At 32.5% G+C, this 19,515-nt stretch overlaps 1 protein-coding gene across 6 annotated transcripts in view; it reads left to right on the plus strand.

Annotated features, from left to right (window-relative positions):
- The first annotated feature begins 3,904 nt into the window (after positions 1-3,904).
- The window catches only part of LOC110038415 (GPI mannosyltransferase 1), a 78,230-nt gene continuing 62,619 nt past the window's right edge, over positions 3,905-19,515 (plus strand). Inside the window, exons 1-8 of one of the 6 annotated variants that reach the window (XR_002295421.1) lie at positions 3,905-3,985; positions 4,298-4,520; positions 4,599-4,979; positions 7,429-7,611; positions 8,255-8,778; positions 8,877-9,177; positions 11,883-12,461; positions 17,589-18,168. Coding sequence is in view for 4 of the 6 variants with exons in the window: in XM_020743259.1 (XP_020598918.1) it covers positions 4,709-4,979; positions 7,429-7,611; positions 8,255-8,778; positions 8,877-9,177; positions 11,883-11,890 (1,287 nt within the window). In the remaining 2 variants the exon portion in view is untranslated. Of the gene's footprint in view, positions 3,986-4,297; positions 4,521-4,598; positions 4,980-7,428; positions 7,612-8,254; positions 8,779-8,876; positions 9,178-11,882; positions 12,553-12,605; positions 12,756-17,588; positions 18,169-19,515 lie in introns of those variants that run through there. The other 5 variants (XR_002295420.1, XM_020743259.1, XM_020743257.1 and 2 more) reach the window with 5 other exon arrangements.

Below are 19,515 nucleotides of genomic sequence, written 5' to 3' on the forward strand. Positions count from 1 at the left end.
AATCAAGGGAACTCTAGAGTGAGAGCTAGTATCTTCCCTGCCTAGCCGGTCTTCAGAATTATTCAAACTTTAAATTAGTCAATGTTCTTTATAGTATCTCTAGTAAGGGTAAAGAATATTATTGCTCCTATTTGGGACAACACAATTTGCATACTTCCATAACATAATTCCTATACTTATTACTGATTCATAATAAGAAGAAAGATATTTTCATATCTGGTGCTTTTCTTCTACAAAAACTCTAGTTATCTTTTTAAATTGTTATTGTTCTATCAAAATATTGAAAATACCAAAAATATTTAAATTTTCATTACTACAAAAATCATCTTTAGTTTACATAATTATCTTTTTATTAAAATATAAAGTTTGTTGTTCAATAGTGCATACTGCGTATTCTCCATGTGGGTTCGATATTCAGCTCTTAATCAAAAAGTTCTATATTACTTGTTAACGATACATATACTTGCATAGTATCTTATATTTAATAAAATAATTGTATTCTTATTTGCTTCAAAGTGAAGTTTGTGTCTAATTGTTGCTGGTGATCAAGTTTTTGGCGCAGTTGCAAAGTAAGAATTATAAGTATGGAAAAATTAAAAATATAATCAAAACACACATGGCAGTACTATTAATAAATATGCAATTAAATCCTAATAAAAATAACTTTAGTAAAATAATTTTATCTTTTAAAATCTTTAAACTGCCAAACCCTTAACAATAACGCAAGTACACATATCGCTCAAGTAATAAAAGGCTTCAATGGAGTCCTAAGTATCGATCCTACAGGAAGTTGAAAATTCTTATGGTTATAATGTAAAACACAAAATTCAAACTACAATACTTTAGTACGAAATTCAAATCTAAAATAATTGAGTTTATGCTAATTAAAATGCAGTTAAAAGAACTAAGTTAACTAAACTACTTGCTAAACTTCAAAAGTAAACTTATAAAAACTAATCAAAATTTTTGTGACAAAGAGTTAAAATTTAAGAAAGCATGTTTTCCCTTTACAATGAGTATATGAATTGTGAAGAAACGTGCCTAATTCCATGGTTAGGTTGGGAGGATACCAGCTCTCACTCTAAAACTCCCACTTTTCCTGTGCCTAAGGGCTAACGATCTTGCATTAGTTTCCAATCAATTGGACCAAATTGAGGATTTTAATCTATCACCTTAAAATCTCTAATTCTACGTCCAGTAAAGTATATTTCCATATTTATTTGCACTCAAACCTATGGATTACATTCTCACCCATGAAATTAAATGTGGCTCTTACCTTGTTGTAGAAAGCATAGCCCTTTCGGATCTTATGTTTTTTAAAAAATCTTAACATTTTAATTGGTTAAATTGGAAAGTAAATGAAGATCGGAGTTTAAATCATCACAAATTATTGACATTCAAAATCATATAAAAAAAATTAATTCTTCACAAAACCATATCTCAGAGTAGGGAGAAGGATAAAGAAGACTACTCAGAATTCATAAGAAGAAAACAACAAAACACGAATTTCATATATAAAAATAAGTTTGCAAAATTAAAAAAATAAAAGACAATTTATCTCACACTCCTTCCCAAGCAATTCCCTAAAAGTTCCTTTTAAGCACTTTCCCTCTTTACAAGCACTCTCAACTCTTTCTTAGAAATGTAATTAATAAGAAATCTCTCACTTTCCCTCTCTTCTTATAACCCTTACCTCCTCTTACAACCTTAGAAGAAAATCTCCAAGTCCCTACTCTCTCTCTCTCTCTCTCGCCTCTCTTTTCTCTTGTCACTGAACCACACTTCAGCCCTAGTCTCCTCTCCTTTTAATTAGTGGCTGCCTTCTTCAAAAAGAATTCAAAATTCCCTCCTAAAATCTCTCCAAAAGTCACAACTTTTGATTCCCAAAAGACATGTGCATTCATTCAAGAGACATTCCTTCATTGGAGAGCCTTCCAAAGTGTCTAAATGCATTGAATTACTCCATGGGGCATTTAAAGCATTTCAAGCCTTTAAAAACTACTCAAAAATCATCTCAAACTGGCTTAATCCATCAAATATCAATTTTGGCGCTTCATGCGCCAAGTTACTTAAGTCCGCACTATTTTGGGTTCTGGCGCTTCAAGCACCGATTCTGGCTCTTCAGACACTGATTTTGGCACTTCAGGTGCCACTTCTCTGTATAATGGCACTTTAAGCGTCAATTTTGGCACTTCAGGCGCCAACTCTCTAGAAAATGGCACTTCAGGCGCCAGAATCACAAAGTGCTCTATTTTGGCTTCAAATTTCCTCATTTTTGCTATTTTTGCTCCAAATACCTAAAATTGATATACCTGCAACAAAAACATGAAAATACTCTTCTTTAATGTGCAATGTCACAAAAAATAAGCATAAAATGTATATTTAAAATAACACATTATTTTGATGTATCAAAATCCCCAAAATTAAATGTTACTTGTCCTCAAGTAACTCTTTTACCACATAAAAATGTGACTTAGGATGGAGATTAACTTATAAACTTCTATACTTTAATTTGATAAATAAAATAGTATAATTTAAGAAAAACCTATAATTACTTTGATTAAAACTATAAGTATAAGAATACTTAGCAATCAAATCTAAGATTTTTGAATCTCTATTCATTTCAAGTAGAATTGCAATTTGTTATATCAAGGATACTTGGAAAATCCATATGAAAAAAAAAATTCATGAAAACTTTATTATTAAGGGTGTTAATACTCAAATACAAGTTTAGAAAATGTAATAAAGCATTTTCCTCAAGTTGATTCAAGTGAAGCCAATTTTTTATTAGGCATCACCTTAAGCTTCTCCTCACATATTTATTTTATTTTTTAATTCATTTTCTTTTCAATCCTTTCTTTTATTTTCTTTTTCAAGTGAGGAATACTATATTTGGATAACCTTTAATAATTTTGAACTTCACTATCCTCTTCTTAAAGTTAAAACTGTTTACCTTTCTTTACTTTATAAATTCATATTAGTTTTGATGATTTTTCATAAAGTCTCATTCATTTCTTCTTACATGAAACTCTAATATTATTTATGTCAGACATCGACAGGAGTATCATCTTTTGTTGGAGAAGAGTTTCACGACGGGAGTCCGTTTGGGAAAGGCATTGAGAGAACGACAACGTGTTAAGGAGAATAGGAGTTCGTAAAACACAATAAGGAAGAGAAGCATATCTATGTACATGCTAAATTTGGTGACTACCATGCTTTAGCAAACCCAAGATTTAGGGGCTATGTAGCAACATATTATATTTAAATTAGTAGGACATAATAAATTCTGTAAATCTGGCTTTAGTAAATTCTATAAGGGTTAAATCCCAAAAATATTTGGCAACAGATTTGATAAGTCCAATTAAATCTTGTCAAACAGTGACAACTTCTATCACGATTTAAGAATTTGTTATGTTTGTTGGAATAAAAAATTTAATGTGTTATTTTATTACTATAATAACAATTAATTATAAAATTTAACTAAATTCAATTTAAATTTTAGTTCTAATTATGCTAATTCATAACAAATGATTTACTAAACTAATTGATTATTAATAAATAGTATTAAAGTAAGTACTTATTAAATAATGATTTTACCTTAACTATTAATTAATTAGTTATGAATTCTATTAATTAAGAATTACTTACAATCTTATTAAATAAAGTAAATTTAAATTATTTAAATTCATTAATTAACTATTAAATAGTTATATCTATAGTTATTTAGTTATTATTATTTTAATAATTAATTTTTACTCAATTAAAAAAATAAAATTAACTTAAAAAAAAATAAAGGAAAATTATAAGCAGCATAACCCACCACCCCACGCCCGCCAAACAATCTACTTCACTTCCCTCACGCCTTCCCGAACCCGCGCGATACAGTCGCGATTAGGAATAACTGGGAAGGCAACGGCGGGATCGCGGCGTGCAGAGAACCGAAATTCCCATCTTTCTCTTCCATACGCTCCGCTCCTACCGGAAGGTGACTTCACATCTTCCTTCACGCGTGAAAGTCCGTCCTGGATTTACTAAATCCGCCGATTCTCGCGGGATTTAGTAAATCCGGGTTTTAAGGGCGAGATCCGTGTGATATCCGGATTTATAAAATCCATTTCTACTTATTTAAATTAGTAATTTGTCATGGTGTTGGTCTTTTCTCTATATTTATTGCAGGAGGTTTTTTTGCCATTTTCCATTCGAATGTGTGCATTCTGCTTAAGATTTGCTGCATTCAGTTTCAGTTATATTCATTCCTCGAGTTTTATTTTTATTTTTGTTTTTATTTTTGCTTCAGATTGGCTTATTTTGCTCCAGAGCCTTGTTTGTAATGAACAAAGTTTTAAATTCCATTTATATGTCGTGAGAGCCTTCCACCATCATCAATTTCCCTAAGGCATGGCCTGTAAATTATGATGATATTCAATTCAGTGAGACAAAAGCTCTAAACTTGGCATCCAGACCAAAACAAAAACAAAAAAGTTACCCGTCTTCTACTTTAGCCAACCAAATATCTCCAAGTAAACTTGATATAAGGCGCTGAATTTACTTTTCAAGCTTAAATTGTATGCATTCTAAATACGTCTAGATCTTTTCAGACAATCAGACATTTTACAGTCGATGAAGGAGGATTTGTGGATCTGTGCATGCCCCCAGTGAGAGAAGAACCTCGTTGAAAGGAAAATTAGGACTTCAACATTCAGTCCTAATGGGTTCGGTGGATCTCAGTCGGATGCTTTTGTCCTCTGCTATCATTAGGCTGCTTTTGTTGATTTACGGGGAATGGCAGGATGCCCACTTGGAGGTCCGTTACACTGATGTTGACTACCTTGTATTTTCAGATGCGGCTACCATGGTAGCTGCTGGAAGGTCACCATATGAGAGATCCACTTACCGTTACTCTCCTCTTCTGGCTTTCTTGCTTGTACCCAACTCCTTCCTCCATCGATCATGGGGGAAGATGCTTTTCTCCGCATCTGGTATTTAAAACACTGACTGGTTGTTTCTTGCTGTGTTCTTCTTTTGTTTATGTTTGTATATTTCGAGATAGGTTTTCTTTTAAAATAATCTAGATATGGAATAATGAAGCCACCTTTTTATGGTGAATTCACCTAATGTTTTTAAAGGTGGGACGTGTTACATGTTATGAGGTATGGTATAAGTCCTGAGACATGAGGTGTATCTATTGTTAGCCACCAAACCCTTGTGGTTTGTACTTGTACTAAGCAAGGATAGCAATTATATTGACATTTAAAATATAATTGGTTAAATCAACACCGCATATGAAACTGTTAAGATGTTAAACCTTTGGTAAAAAACTACAGCCACTTTTAGCTAAAAAGATTAAATTAAAGTTGCTTAACTATATTTGGTTTGGTAGTAATATGGTTATAGAGAGAATGGTTAAAGGTTGACATGCCACATATTTCAATCATATTTAGATGCTAGAATTAATTTCAAAATTTGGTAATAATAACTTAAAGTTTAACTGGAATCATCTACCCTTTAAAAAGCATAGAATTAGATGGGATTATGACTTATTATAGTTTTTACATGTGCCCAAGTGAGCAGGGGGCGGACTAGGATAACTTGAAATTTTCAAAAATTTTCAAACATGATTTTGAATTGATTTGAATTAATAAGTCTAAAATAAAATAGATGTAGTAAAACAATCAACTATAAAGAATGATTCATTTGATCACAAATGATTTTAACATGGTTCGATTGCAATCTACATCCATGCTTAGATGCACACCATCTTTTAAGATGTTTGGACAATCTGCACTAAAAATTTGTTACTCCTTTAACAAGTAGAGAGACCTTTTAACATAACCTTTTCTACAAGACATCCTCCTGTACCCTTTTTAGTCAAGGGTATCTCCTCAATGGAGAAAAATGGAGAAAAATGATTCATGTAGCCGACCCCGCTTAGTGGGATAAATGTTTGTTATTGTATAAGCAAAGAACTTAAGGCACAAAATTAAAATTTTGTACCGTTGGATTTGTTTACTTATAACCCACAAATAGAAAAGAACTTAAAACACACAGATCGAAGCTCTATATTGTTAGATCTGTCGCTATTCTATGTGTTTTCCTAAAGGATTGTCTGCCCTATTTATTTTTTACTTATTTTTTCTTTTATTTCTATTTTCTAATGCTCATGAAAAATGCATATATATTCCCCTCTTGTACAATGAAAAGTGAAGATTCTTGAGAGTTTTTCCATTGTTTTATTTTCTATAGAAACCTATTCTAAATAAAATTAAAGTAGGGAATATGGCTAGGCACAGGGCCTGCTACATATTCTTTATAGAGAGCTAGTTAGTATTAGGTTTTAAAGAAGGTTACCTAATAAACTGAAATCCATGACGCTAACTTGAAATTTAGGGAGCAGATTGCTTCAGTGAAGCTCTTTATTCTTAGAAGGGTGGGCAAAAGCTAGCCAAATATAGGAAATATATGTTCATTTGGCTGTTTATATTCATATGAATTAAATATATTTTTCTAAAAAATACAAAGATGACAATAACATTAAGATTAGTTACTTAAATTATATAATTAGTAAAGTGGATACGTGCAATAATATTTGTGTGGTGAGTTGATTTCGTATTTATCTATTATTTGCCATGAAACTATCTTTGGGAACCGATTATGACTTAATGTGCTTTGTTATTGAATTCCATTTTAATGCCAGTGTTCTTATTTTTGCTTGTTTAGATGGTTCATTTTTTTCTTTTCTTTCCATTTTTACAATATCATATGTTTACCTAATATATTTAATTAAATTCAAAACTTTCTAATGAAAACACCCAAGTATAGCTTTGCAAGAGAATCATGTGAGCTATGCCTTGAGAACATATGCACACCATGGTGTCCATTCATGATGTTTAGAAGTTCTTCCATGTTTCCCACTTAGGGGCTATTTGGTTTGCTGAAAAAAAAAAATAATGTTAAAGTAATCTATTGTAATTGGAATATTTTAGTTATTTGGTTCACTGTAAAACAAATGCAGGGCTTTGCATTTTCTTATTTGTTTTGAAGGAAAATGAGTTCAATGTAACATAAACTAGTTGACTGCAACGATGGTGGGCAGAAGCGGTGGCATCACTTTATATAAACCAGTGTATTTGGAATTCGCCCGAGTTCAAAAAATTTCAGATACATTGAAAATGAAATAGAGAGTGAATTCCAAATAAATTAGAATTTTACACTTCAGTTCTTTTTTTTCTTACCAAACTCTTGAATTTTTAAAACCCTTGGAAAAGAAATGCAACGTGTTTCTTTTGTTGCCAACCAAACAACCCCTAACTTTTAGTCATTTAATATATTTTTTCATGTTAATTTTCGTTGTCACTCTTTAGTTAATAGATTGTCATCATCGCATGAAATCAAACAGTTTTGTTCATTGAAGTTGGTATCATTTTTCAGATTTGCTGGTGGGATTATTTATTTACAGGATCTTGAGGCAGCGTGGTGTTTCTGAGAAAGTCTCACTTTGGTGCGTGGCTGCTTGGCTTTTCAACCCATTTACATTCACCATCGGCACCAGAGGAAATTGTGAGCCTATCGTCTGCGCATTTGTTTTATGGATTATCTTATGTCTTATGAATGGTATAAACTTTAATGCTTCTATTCATTGTCCCTTTTATCCTTGCAAATAAACCGATTTGATTTAGTAAATGAGTTATATATCAATAAAGAAGCCTCCATTTTTATCTTTTTCCTATTTCAAAAATCTTATAGGTTATAACAACAACTTAGTAAATATCTATGTTGCAAATTGCATTTTTTTTGCAGAGGTGCACTTCAAATTCATTTCTATGATTTGTATAATTTTTTTTTAATAATTATCTCATACTGATAAATAGTGTACGCGTAAATCATCATATTTTTTATGAATTTTCTTTACTCGTGCTTGAATCTTTTTTACTTGGGTTAGGTTTGATTTTGATGTTAAGTCACCAAATCTAAAGGTTTTACTTGTTAAAGTTTACTCTTAATTACTTCCAGTTTTCCATGAGAAGTGGATAATTAAATATTTTCTGCAACTAGCAAATGGTAGATTGGCGCAGAGCCTATTTTAATAAGCGCTGTTGAGTCTTCTTATTTATATTTTTCAGCTTTTCTTATGGATTCCTGACAATAACCAATAAAAAGTTGCTACCACCAGCCAGATAAGCTGTCATAATTATTAGAATTTAATAAGTTATTCTGTAAAAATTTACTCGATTTTTTTCTCCTTTTTGGGTTCCAGGTAAGGTGTATCAGGCAGCTTTCTGGTACGGGCTCATCGTCCACTTCAGGATCTACCCAATCATATATAGCCTTCCGTTTGTTATAGTTATCAGCAGAATGGACATGGCTCCTGGAAAGCCAAACCTCAGCCAGTGGGTTCCAACGCTCAAAATCTTACCAGAAAGCTCTTCTTCAAATATCTGGTTTTTAGTGAGGGCCATATTCTCAAAAAACGCCATTTTATTTGGGCTGTTTTCTGGCTCCGTGTTCTTCGCATTTACTGCTATTTTCTTCCATATATACGGATGGGAGTTTTTGAATGAAGCCCTCCTGTATCACCTGACTCGCACAGATCCTAGGCATAATTTCTCCATCTATTTCTACTATATTTATTTGCATCACCAGCAGGGTTTCTCAGCTTTAGAAAAGCTCTTCTCCTTCTTGCCTCAATTGATTGTGCAGTTCACTCTAGTCTTTCAGTTTTCTGAAGATCTCCCGTTTTGTCTCTTTGTTCAGACGGTGGCATTTGTTTCATTTAATAAGGTCCACTTTTTATTTTCTTTTCTATAGGCTAACCCAAAGTTATCAGAGAAAACATAAATTATGGTTTTTTTTTTTTTGCAAATTTGGGACTTTGGCAGGTTATTACTGCACAGTATTTTGTGTGGTTCTTCTGCCTATTGCCACTTATTCTTCCTTGGAGCAGAATGAGACTCAAATGGAAGGGTTTTCTCTGCTTCTCTTTATGGCTGGGATCGCAATTACATTGGCTTATGTGGGCTTATTTGCTAGAATTTAAGGGTTGGAATGTGTTTTCACAACTATGGTTGGCTAGCATACTATTCTTGGCTGCAAACACATATGTCTTGGTCATGCTGATTAAACACCAGGTCTGCTCTCCGATTTTTAAGCCGTTAGTTCATTCTCATGATGATAAATCAAGTAAGTTGGAGTGATTTTTTTTTTATAGTTTCTTATTTTATCATTTTTTGATGTAATGAGTACTTTTGCGAATTAATAAAATTTAAATAAATATTTAATTTGCTGCTTTAAATTGAGCACTTTTTGATATGTTGATCTGTGGTTATTCTTTTGTTTAATAGACTATTTGTGTGGAAGTATTGATTTTTCAACCTATTCAATTTGTTCATAATAACCGAACTACTCTTCTTTGATATGGAATAAGTCTTTATTATTACAGCTTTTGATGCAGTTATTGATCTGTTGATTCTTTGTTTATTTTATTGGGGCATTTACAGGGAGATGTTCCTTGGTGTATGTATGCTTCTTGTGGATAAGACTAAACAAAAAGTTATGGATGAACTTGAATTATGGAGGTCTACATTAGAGTCTAAAGGCCTTCATGTGAGTAGATCTAAAATTGAATACATTGAATTTAATTTTAGTAGTAGTAGCTCTAGTGGTAGAGTTGTAATTATGGGTAATCAAATTATTAAGGTGTGATTGTTTGGATGTCTCGGGTTTATTGTTCAAAGTGATGATGATATAGGTGAGGATATTATTAATAGAGTTCCGGTTGGTTGAAATGGAGGAATGTATCGGGACTATTGTGTGATGCTTAGACTAAAAGAAAAATTTTATAAGGTGGTGGTGAGGCCTGCATTGTTCTGTGCCACAGGAGCATAAAACAAAGTTAAGTGTTGCGGAGATGAGAATGCTTAGGTGGATGTTGGTTTGACACTTAGAGAAAAAAATAGAGTTGGTTTTTTTCAAGACTGATTTTTTATTTGAGGATAGTAGTGAAAACCATAGCATATCTCAAATTAGTTGTAATGGATAGTTTAGAAGCAGTAAAAATATTTTGCTAGTTTTTCAATGAGAGGAAAATCATCCATTTCTCATCGATAAAATTATATCTAAAATAACAATGTAGGGTCAGAATTTTCAAGAAAGATTTCCATTTTATGAAGATTTATGAAATTGTACCATACCTTTTCAAAATTGATCGGAAAGAAAATTTAGTGAACTTTCCAATGGGAGAAAAGTTATTCAATTTCATAAAAAAAAAATGAACTACTTATGCTTGAAATAATGAGATTGGGTCAAAATTGTTAAGGCGTGTTTCAATTTTGTGGAATTGTCAACATTATAGCTTATTGCCTCGAAAATTGGCTAGAATAAAAAACTTAAAAATTGTAGAGAATTTTATTGTCTTTCCAAATAGAGCAGAGTTGTCCATTTCTGCTAAGAATGAGCCGTTTATGCCTTAAACAGTGATGTAGGGTTAAATTTTTTAGATTTAGGCTCCGTTTGGGGCCGCTTATTTCGAGCGGCGCGACCCAAAACCGCGAAGCCATTCTTTTTTTTTTTTTTTTGCTTTTTTGCAGTTGCTTTTCTGCTGCGTTTGCGGCTGCTCGCCGCTAAACTTGGTGGAACGCGGGCCGCGGGATCGACCCCGCGGCCCCGCGTTCTCGATTGAGAACACCTTCGTTGCCCCGCTCCCCTCCCCAGTGTCTCGCAAAGCCTGTCCTAGCCTCTGGCGATCCGGAAACCGTGCAGAAGTCTTCTGCCCTAGGGTCTCGAGTGAAGCCTCAGGCGATCCTGAAACCGTTGCTCCCGAGATTATCGCGAAGCCTCCCGTCGCTCCTCCGCCCGCTGCTTCCTCTTCCACCATTGCTTTGGTGTGGTGTCCAGATCAAAACTGCTGCTCCTGATCGGTATCTCCCCTCCCAATTCTTTCTTCGTATTTTGTTGTTGTTGTAGTTCTTCGTTCCAATTTTTTCGGCATTATTTGCCCTCTCCTTGTGTTACGGGGAATGTATACTGTATCATCGTATTCCCTCGTTCTTGATCCGAAGTTTACGAAGGCCACGAAAAGTTGAGCATAGAAATAGGGACCATTTTCATACAGGATTTTAGGTATGTGGCAGATGCATTTCAAGAATGTTGATGCTTTAGTTGATTTGGATTTCTTATGGAATTTGGATCCCAGTAAGAAGATGAGGTTTTCTATTATTATTCTGTTCTAGGAATTTTAATTCTTAACTAGCGTTGATTTTTCTTTGTGGCAGTTAGAAGTTTGGTGGGTAGGATTCTCGCAAAGTTGTGATTGATTTATTAATGCTACTAGAATGAAGGTTTGTCCCAAGTAGTGAGATGGATGCTTTGATATTCAAGCCTTGTTCTTCTCCACGAATATCAGTTTGCTGGCATTGAATTTTCCACAACTTGGCAATTTCAATTTAGTTTCCTTTTTCTTTAAGTTTAATTTTTTGTTGAATTGTAATGGAATTTGTCACAGTTTTGGGCTACCAAACAATATCTTGCATTCCTCTGAATTTTGACTATTTAATCTGTGATGTTATCTAAAAAAAGCTTGTTTCCATTGTCTTTGTTATTTTTGCTATGTTTTTCTTTTTTTATGAAACATAAGAATTGTGTGGTATGCGTGTAATTTTCTCTAAATATGTTTGAGGGAGTAGCTTAGATGAATTGAGTTAAAGGGCAACTTAGGCTTCTTTATATGCTCTATTACATATAGTTGATAGATGCGCATGATCGTCATAATTTCTATAGAATGTTAACATACTTGTTGGTCAAATTATTAAACTTAAAAAAAATCTCAAATTATTCAAACAATTTTTAAATCACATGGAGTATTAGTTTGTGTAATGTATGTGAAACAGATTCATGATGTGCCTAGTGGTGCTGAAGAATTGATAAAATTATTTAAGAAACTTATAAATTGGGTGTCACCAAATAGCTTACTCAACAAGTAATTCTAGAATCATCGATTGTCCAAGTGATGAGGGAATGCAGCAGGGTTCAAGAACTACAGTTAATGTAACTAAGATAACAGTTTCCATTCTGGCAGTCACATAACCTTTTCTACTGATATAATGTCACCCTTGGGAGCAAGCTTAAATCAATATACCAAGCTCAGGAAGTATATAAGTTCGCCTTATGATCCACGATACAGGTAAATCAAACCTCCACTTCGGTATAGTAAAATAGAAAGAAGAGATTGCTCATTCTACTCTTTTGTTGTCTCTTCTTCTGAGCCTGGAAGATGTTTCTTATCATATTAGTAGTCTATTCAACCTGGATATGCCCATTTGAACTGGCTTTCTTACCAAATTCGCTTTCTTATGTGGAGAACATAGTGAATGGTTTCTTCAGAATTGATATAGCTGTCACCTTCTTTGTTTCTTACTTGATCATAAATCATGTCTTCTGGTAGATGATCACAAGAGAATTGCAACAAGGTATGTATATTCTGAAATAGGCATCTTCCAATGTATAATATTTGTACGTTCCTTCTACTTTATATTTTAGCAAGGTTTCTCAAATATTTGCATCTACGTGCTATGGTTAGAATGACTAATAAGAATATGTATATATTACTACAGGAGGTCGTAATTACAGAAAACTGGAATATATACATGCATACCATTCTTCATCCCATGCATTCACATATCTAACAGTCAAAACTCCAATTTTTACATACTCGACACTTTAGCTATGCATGAAAATCTGTATTTCATTTTTTAGAAGTTAAAATGGTGGTATATTTTATATATTATGAAAGAGTTAGGTGGTATAAATGTAAAAAATAAATTTTAGGTCCTAGAGATGTAAATATATTGGATTTCGGTGGTATGTAGGCAGAATGCTACTCTCTGATTCAAAACATAGGTTGAAGATTGCAGTCCTCTCAAAAACCTTTCTTTTATTTGGTAATGTATTTAGTAAATGATGTAAATTCGAGATTTCAAGCAAGACAGTGAAGGAATTATGAAAAACTAAAATTTACCAAATCCTAGATTTAAAATAGAACACAACTGATACTTTCAAATTTGCACACAACATTCAAATAAGCTTTGTGACAAAAATATGTACATGCATATATTTGACAATTTAACTTCAATATATATATATATATACCCCCTAGCGTGTGCGTTATATATGCGTATGATCGAATTGCACACCTTACAATTCGATCATACGCAGAGATCGAACCCCCGACCCGAGGGACTTACACCAAAGGCAGCAACTAATAAGCCAGGCTAATATATATATTTTCGTTTTTTTTAAATTAACATGATAATATTTTTTTATTAGTTTAATTGATTAATAATTAATGAATAATTCATATGTTCAAATTAATCATAATTACATAAATTTATATATTATTATATAAGGATTAATTAATTTCTTTATAAACATATTTGTAAGTTCTAAATTATTTGATAAAAATATAAGTTTTCTTAATTAATAAAACTAATTAATTATTAATTAATGTTAATTTATTGCTTAAGAAATAATATGTTTGATAAAAAAATTATTTTATATTCTGTTACAAACAATATTACTGTGTTGGGTCAGGATGATCATTTGTCCAAAAATAGCTGGCCCACAGCTGTTTTCAGACAGCTGCAACAAACAACTAGTTAGCTTTCCCACAGTAGTTTCCCCGCAGCAGTTTTCTGTGGCAACTAAGCTGCAGCTGAAAAACTGAGAAACTGCAGCTGCTCTTAATTTTAGTTTGCGAAAAATTGGAAAAATTATTGCTTATCTTTCAAAATGAGCTAAAATGAAAAAAATAATAGTTATATAAAATTTTGTTAGCTTCCCAAATGAAGCTGAAATAATCAATAGAAACTCTATTGATGAATGAATAAATTTTCTCTGAAATAGAAGCTTAATGTGTGATTTTTCATTTCGAAGTTTTGTTATTTTAACATTTTCCAATAATGTATATGTTCTCAAAGGAATTGGATGTCATTCTATCTCAAAGTATTATTATTAACTCATGAATATATTATATAGAAATAATAAAATTTGATATACTTGGTCTACATTTATTTTATAGACAACCAAATAATATCATGTATGATCTGCATTTAGTTTATAGACAACCAAATAATATCAAGTATTCAAAATACATTATTTTCTTACTCTTGCATACACCCAACAAAAATAAAAATCACACACACACACACACACACACACTTATATAGAATATATATATATTTAATTCTGTATCTATCTCAGTGTGAGTATATATATATATATATATACTTTTTGTTCATTACACGCTCTTTTTTCAGCCAACCAAACATCTCTATAATTTTTGCTCAAAATTTTTTGATTTTTTTCTAACACAAGCAAAGTGAAAAACCAATTTTGTTATTTTGAAATCCATACATCAAACAACTAATTTGATTGACCAAGCTAAAATATGACATAAGACTAAAAAATCTAAAATATTGTCATCCAAGGTGGGAACTAACTAACAAAAATTTGATTGACCAAGAAATTAAATTTTTTATTTTCATTTCTATCAATAATAGTTTGCCATCCAAATACATGAAAAAAAAAATCATTAAGGAAGATAATTTCATTAACAAGTTAGAAGTTATACATTTTTGTTTGTTCATCTCACTTTCTATAGACATTCTTATCTCTGATGCTCATTTTTTATTTAAAATCTTAGTTTTGAAAAAAAACATTGAAACAACATAATGGTTATCTAAGATAACTCAGTGGAGCAATCACACTTCAAAATTAAAGAAAACAAAAAAAATAATAATAAATATGCATGTTAGTCTTTTCTAATATGTTCTAGAAAATCATAAAATAATTTAAATTATACATTCATGATTTTTACTCATAGAAGAAATCTAAATGTTTCTACATACACCAGCTTTTGCTTTTTACTCTCACGATTTAATCTTTAACTTTTATATATTATATGCTCTTAACTTTCAAATACATCTCACGAGCACCATTTAAATATAGCTTAACACACCCCTAGTTCATACATATTTCGTCGGCACAACATAGCACAGAAAATATCCATTATTGTCTTAGGTGGAAATATGCTTACTCACCACTGTCCGATACACTTCCATCTGCACCACGATTAGTGATCTAAATTTCACAATTATTTGATTTGGTGGAGTGCCTACTCACCCTGAGCCAAGACTTTCCCATCGATAAAGTAGTTAATGATTTAAATTTTACAATTATCTGAGTTGATAGAAAAATATCTACATACATTGACATCCCCTATCAATATCACAGTGAGTTGAGCTCTTTCTCTTAGAATGCATATGCAAACATTTATGTATATAATATTTTAATTTCATTTTTCATAACATATTATTTTTTAATAAGATAGTTTGTATTTATCTACTATGAATAATGCACTTCTATTAGAATTTAAATGTCATAATAATCTAACTTTATAGAAAAAATTATTATGCAACTATTTATCAGGCATATTTCTCTTTCTATTAATAGAAAAAATCATTTATATTTTAAATCACACTGGAATAAAGCATAAATGAAATAAAAAATATATTTAAAAATAAGAATGTTACTGAAATTTAAAAATATAATAATTCACCTCAAACTCAAAAGATTCAATTGTCTGTATATTTTAGCACATCTTCTTGAATAAAAAAATTACTATATTCAAATGTAACATTTTCTTGTTAATTTTTTTAATCATAATTTAATTTCACTATTCAATATCATTCTTCCACTTAATTTACTTTTATTATTTAAATAATTTATTTCTTACATATAATTGAGTATTCATAATTTACTTTTACCATAATTTAAATTTTTTTTAATTCTTAGTACAATAATAATGAGTGTTATTTTTATTCTTATTATTTATTTATAATTATCCTTTGCTTAATTATTAATCTTAGTAATAATAAAAATTAGCCCATAATTTATATCTAAAATAAATTATTAAATCATATCACTCCAAAAATGTAGCAACTTTCCTAATTCCATTAATTTTAAATCTATTTAACACACAATCAAATTGACAATATATTTCAAATATTCTATTAACATTTTATTTATCTCTCCTCGTTTTATAATATGAATATTCCTTAATCCTTTATTTAGATTTTAATAATAACTAAATGATATATGATTCATTCAATAAGTAAATAAAGGAAAATAACCCTAACTTTATAAAACATCAGTCCAATCCCTTCTTATATACCCGCACACATGCTCCCTTTTCCTCTCTTCTTCTACTTGAACATGCATGACACGGACAAGGCTCCTATGCTCGCCTTGGCTTGGTAGTCCCAAATCTTTCGCACATAGAGCCTCTCCTCCTTCCTTTGCACACAAATCTCCTTAACTAGATCTTGCCCTACTTATGTACGGATCAACCCACATTCATCCCTCCATGCACGCGACAAAACTTTTCGTGCAAGTGAACACGTCAAACACCACAAATGGTGTCAATTCCCTGCACAAGGCTCACTCAAGTTTTGCTTCCACTTCTTCTTCTTCTCACTCATCATCACTTATGTCTCGTACCCCCATCTTACCCTTGACTTCTTTATGCTGCTCAATTTAAATGAGACGCTTGACTCCTATTAATGAACTGTCAAGGCAGTTACGCTCAAACCACCACCACCTCTTTAAATATCCTTATATTTTCAATTACTATAACCCCCTTCTTTATAAAAGATTTCATCCCCAAAATTTATGAATTTTAAACATATTAATCATTATACAAATAAAACATTAACTATTCCAACTTTTCAAGGAAATCTAATTCTTGTCAAGTAATAACAAAAGTTGATGTGATAAATTCAACATTTGAGATAAGATAAATCAACTATATAACCAAATATCTGAAAAATAATAGCATATAGGTAACATGATACTCAACTTCTAAAATAAATGTACATAAATATATTCAACACTAGATAACTAACATGCCCCCCAAATGACAAATCACTCCTCAAACTTTACCTTAGAGATGTTATAGCCAAAATCAACCCCGCCATTGAAATCTTTAAGATTCCTTGATCGGAAATCGTGCACACACATCCACTAACATATAGAAACTTATGTGTGGACACACACCCATGCGCGTGTGCGCGGGCACATGTGTGTGCATCTGTGCCCATGTGAGTGCACGTGAGCACACACTCCCACATGCATGCACACCTGCACGCACACATCCGTGCTCCCCTTCATCTTTGACTAGTATATCTATGATGGTTCGGGCATAGTCAAGCTTAGAAGTTTCAGAGCATGGTCACACCCGGATATTACTCAGCATTGTCACGCCTACGCCAAGCCTCTAGGCCATGCCAGTGATTCATGGGCTCCTTCCTCAAATCCGACAGTGAATAGACACATTATTTCACCACTGGATATCATGACCATCGATCCCCACCTAAATTGACGATCACTGAAGCTCCCACTACCGCCTCTACCGCCTATAAATAGGTAATTAGAGCACTTTTGAGGTGTAGATTAGTATGATATTATTTCTTTATGAATTACTTATTTTTTATGGATGAGATTACACTATAAAGAAATGTAGTTTTATGTTTTTCTTGCAGGTGCAACAGAATATGGAAGTGAGGAAACATAGAGGAAACTTGGAGCAAAAGAGCTTATTGAACATTAGCGCTTAGGCGCCGGACCCCTGGACGTCGAGGCGTCGGTCCCTCCCTTTGACAACCCGAGTGATTAGGGCCTCGTCACCAACCACTAGGCGCCTAAGTGCCGTGATATTGGCACCTAGGCATTGTGATACTGGTGTCGAGGCGTCGAACCATGAGCGCCTGGGCGCCCAAGCCTTCTACAACATATAGAGAGACTGGCGCCCAAGTGCCAGCCCCTGGGTGCCAGTTAGAGTAGTTTTCACAGTTCAGGAAGCATGTCATGAAAAGTTTCTTAGAAAGATGTGGAGTGTTTTTCATGCTCAATGATAAAGTCTGTAAATAACAATGTATTAGGGAATTAGGAGATGGATGCCCTATGGGTAAGATTGATTCAAGTGGAACTTTGGATTGATGATGATTGGACATTTAAGGGCTTAGTTTGTTGTAGAGTTTCTTCTTTTCCTCCTAGTGCAGAGCCTAGCAAGAGCCTTCAGCAAAGTGGCCTAGAAGACAGGAGGAGCATTGATTGAGCATCTTCAAGTCATTTTATGGAAGAGGAAGATAAGTCTTGTTTTGTCCTTATTGTTGTATTTCATTTTTAAACATTTTGATAGTGGATTTCTCTTATTTCAATGAATCTATGTGGTGTCTTTCTCGTGCTTCTTGAGTAGATTTCTTTACCTTAACTTGTGATGATTAAGTATGATGTATAGGACTGAAAAGTGCTTTTAAATTACTTTTAATTATTGAATGTGATGATTAACCTTCAGATCTTCATTTACTTTTCATTCAGGCTAAGTGAAATATTAAAATATGTTGTGAACCATAATGACTCAAGAGAGTTATGGTAGAATCATTTAGGTTTGTCAAATTGAACTATGAGGTATAGGTTGGTATGCCTTGTAGGGAGATGCAAATATTACAGAAATATGCTTTGATGGGTTAATTACAAGATTTAAGAGATTAAACTCATTTTAATCAATCTTCTTTATGCACTCGGGAGATGGCAAAGAAGAGTGTTGCTCCTATTGTCACTAGGTTAATTATAATTAACACTTTGCATTTCCTATACTCCACTTACATTATTACAAGGGAGGGTATTTTTGTTGATTGCAGGAATGTTCCTCTTGAAAATTCTTTTTGCTTTGGATTTACTATATATATATATATATATATATACAAAGGCTCTAAAATAGCAATAAATGAAAGTTTATATTTTTTATAGAGTTTAAAATTCTTTTCATGAAAGAGGGGTGAGCATATATATATATATATATATATATTGAAAGAAAGACCTGTCTATGGCTCCTTACATGTTAAGATGAAAATTGGATTACAAAATGAGTGATAGACCACTCAAACCACTCCCTTCTCACCTATCCAAGTTAGTTTATATAGAGATGCTTACAAAAGTTGTAGGAAGTATATATATTTAATTCTGTATCTATCTCAGTGTGAGTATATATATAATCAATCCCTACAATGAAGATAAGGAAAGGATAAACTATCCCCATGAAGAAGGAGAGCTAAATGAGAAGAAGGTATAGCCCTACAGTAATCTCTTCAGTATCCTTTCCCCTTACTGCCAAACTATGTGTTGGAATGTTGCCTTCCCTAAGGATATGCTGGAAATTCACTTCAACATTGATCAACATACACTTGATATTAGTAGTCCACCTAAAAACATTCCATGGGGCAGCTTCTTCCTGTTTCAGTGTTCTGATACAGCTGATGGAATCATACTCTACCACCAATTATGTGATGTTGCATTGATTGGCAAGGCAGACAGCCCAATAAATGGCTATCATCTCAGTTTCAAGTGCATCATTAGCCTAAGTTGGAGAGGAAAAGTACAAAATGCACTTTCAAAATGCACTTTCCT

This window comes from Phalaenopsis equestris, unplaced genomic scaffold, assembly GCF_001263595.1.
Source record: "Phalaenopsis equestris unplaced genomic scaffold, ASM126359v1 Scaffold232797, whole genome shotgun sequence".
In the NCBI taxonomy this organism is placed as follows: domain Eukaryota; kingdom Viridiplantae; phylum Streptophyta; class Magnoliopsida; order Asparagales; family Orchidaceae; genus Phalaenopsis; species Phalaenopsis equestris.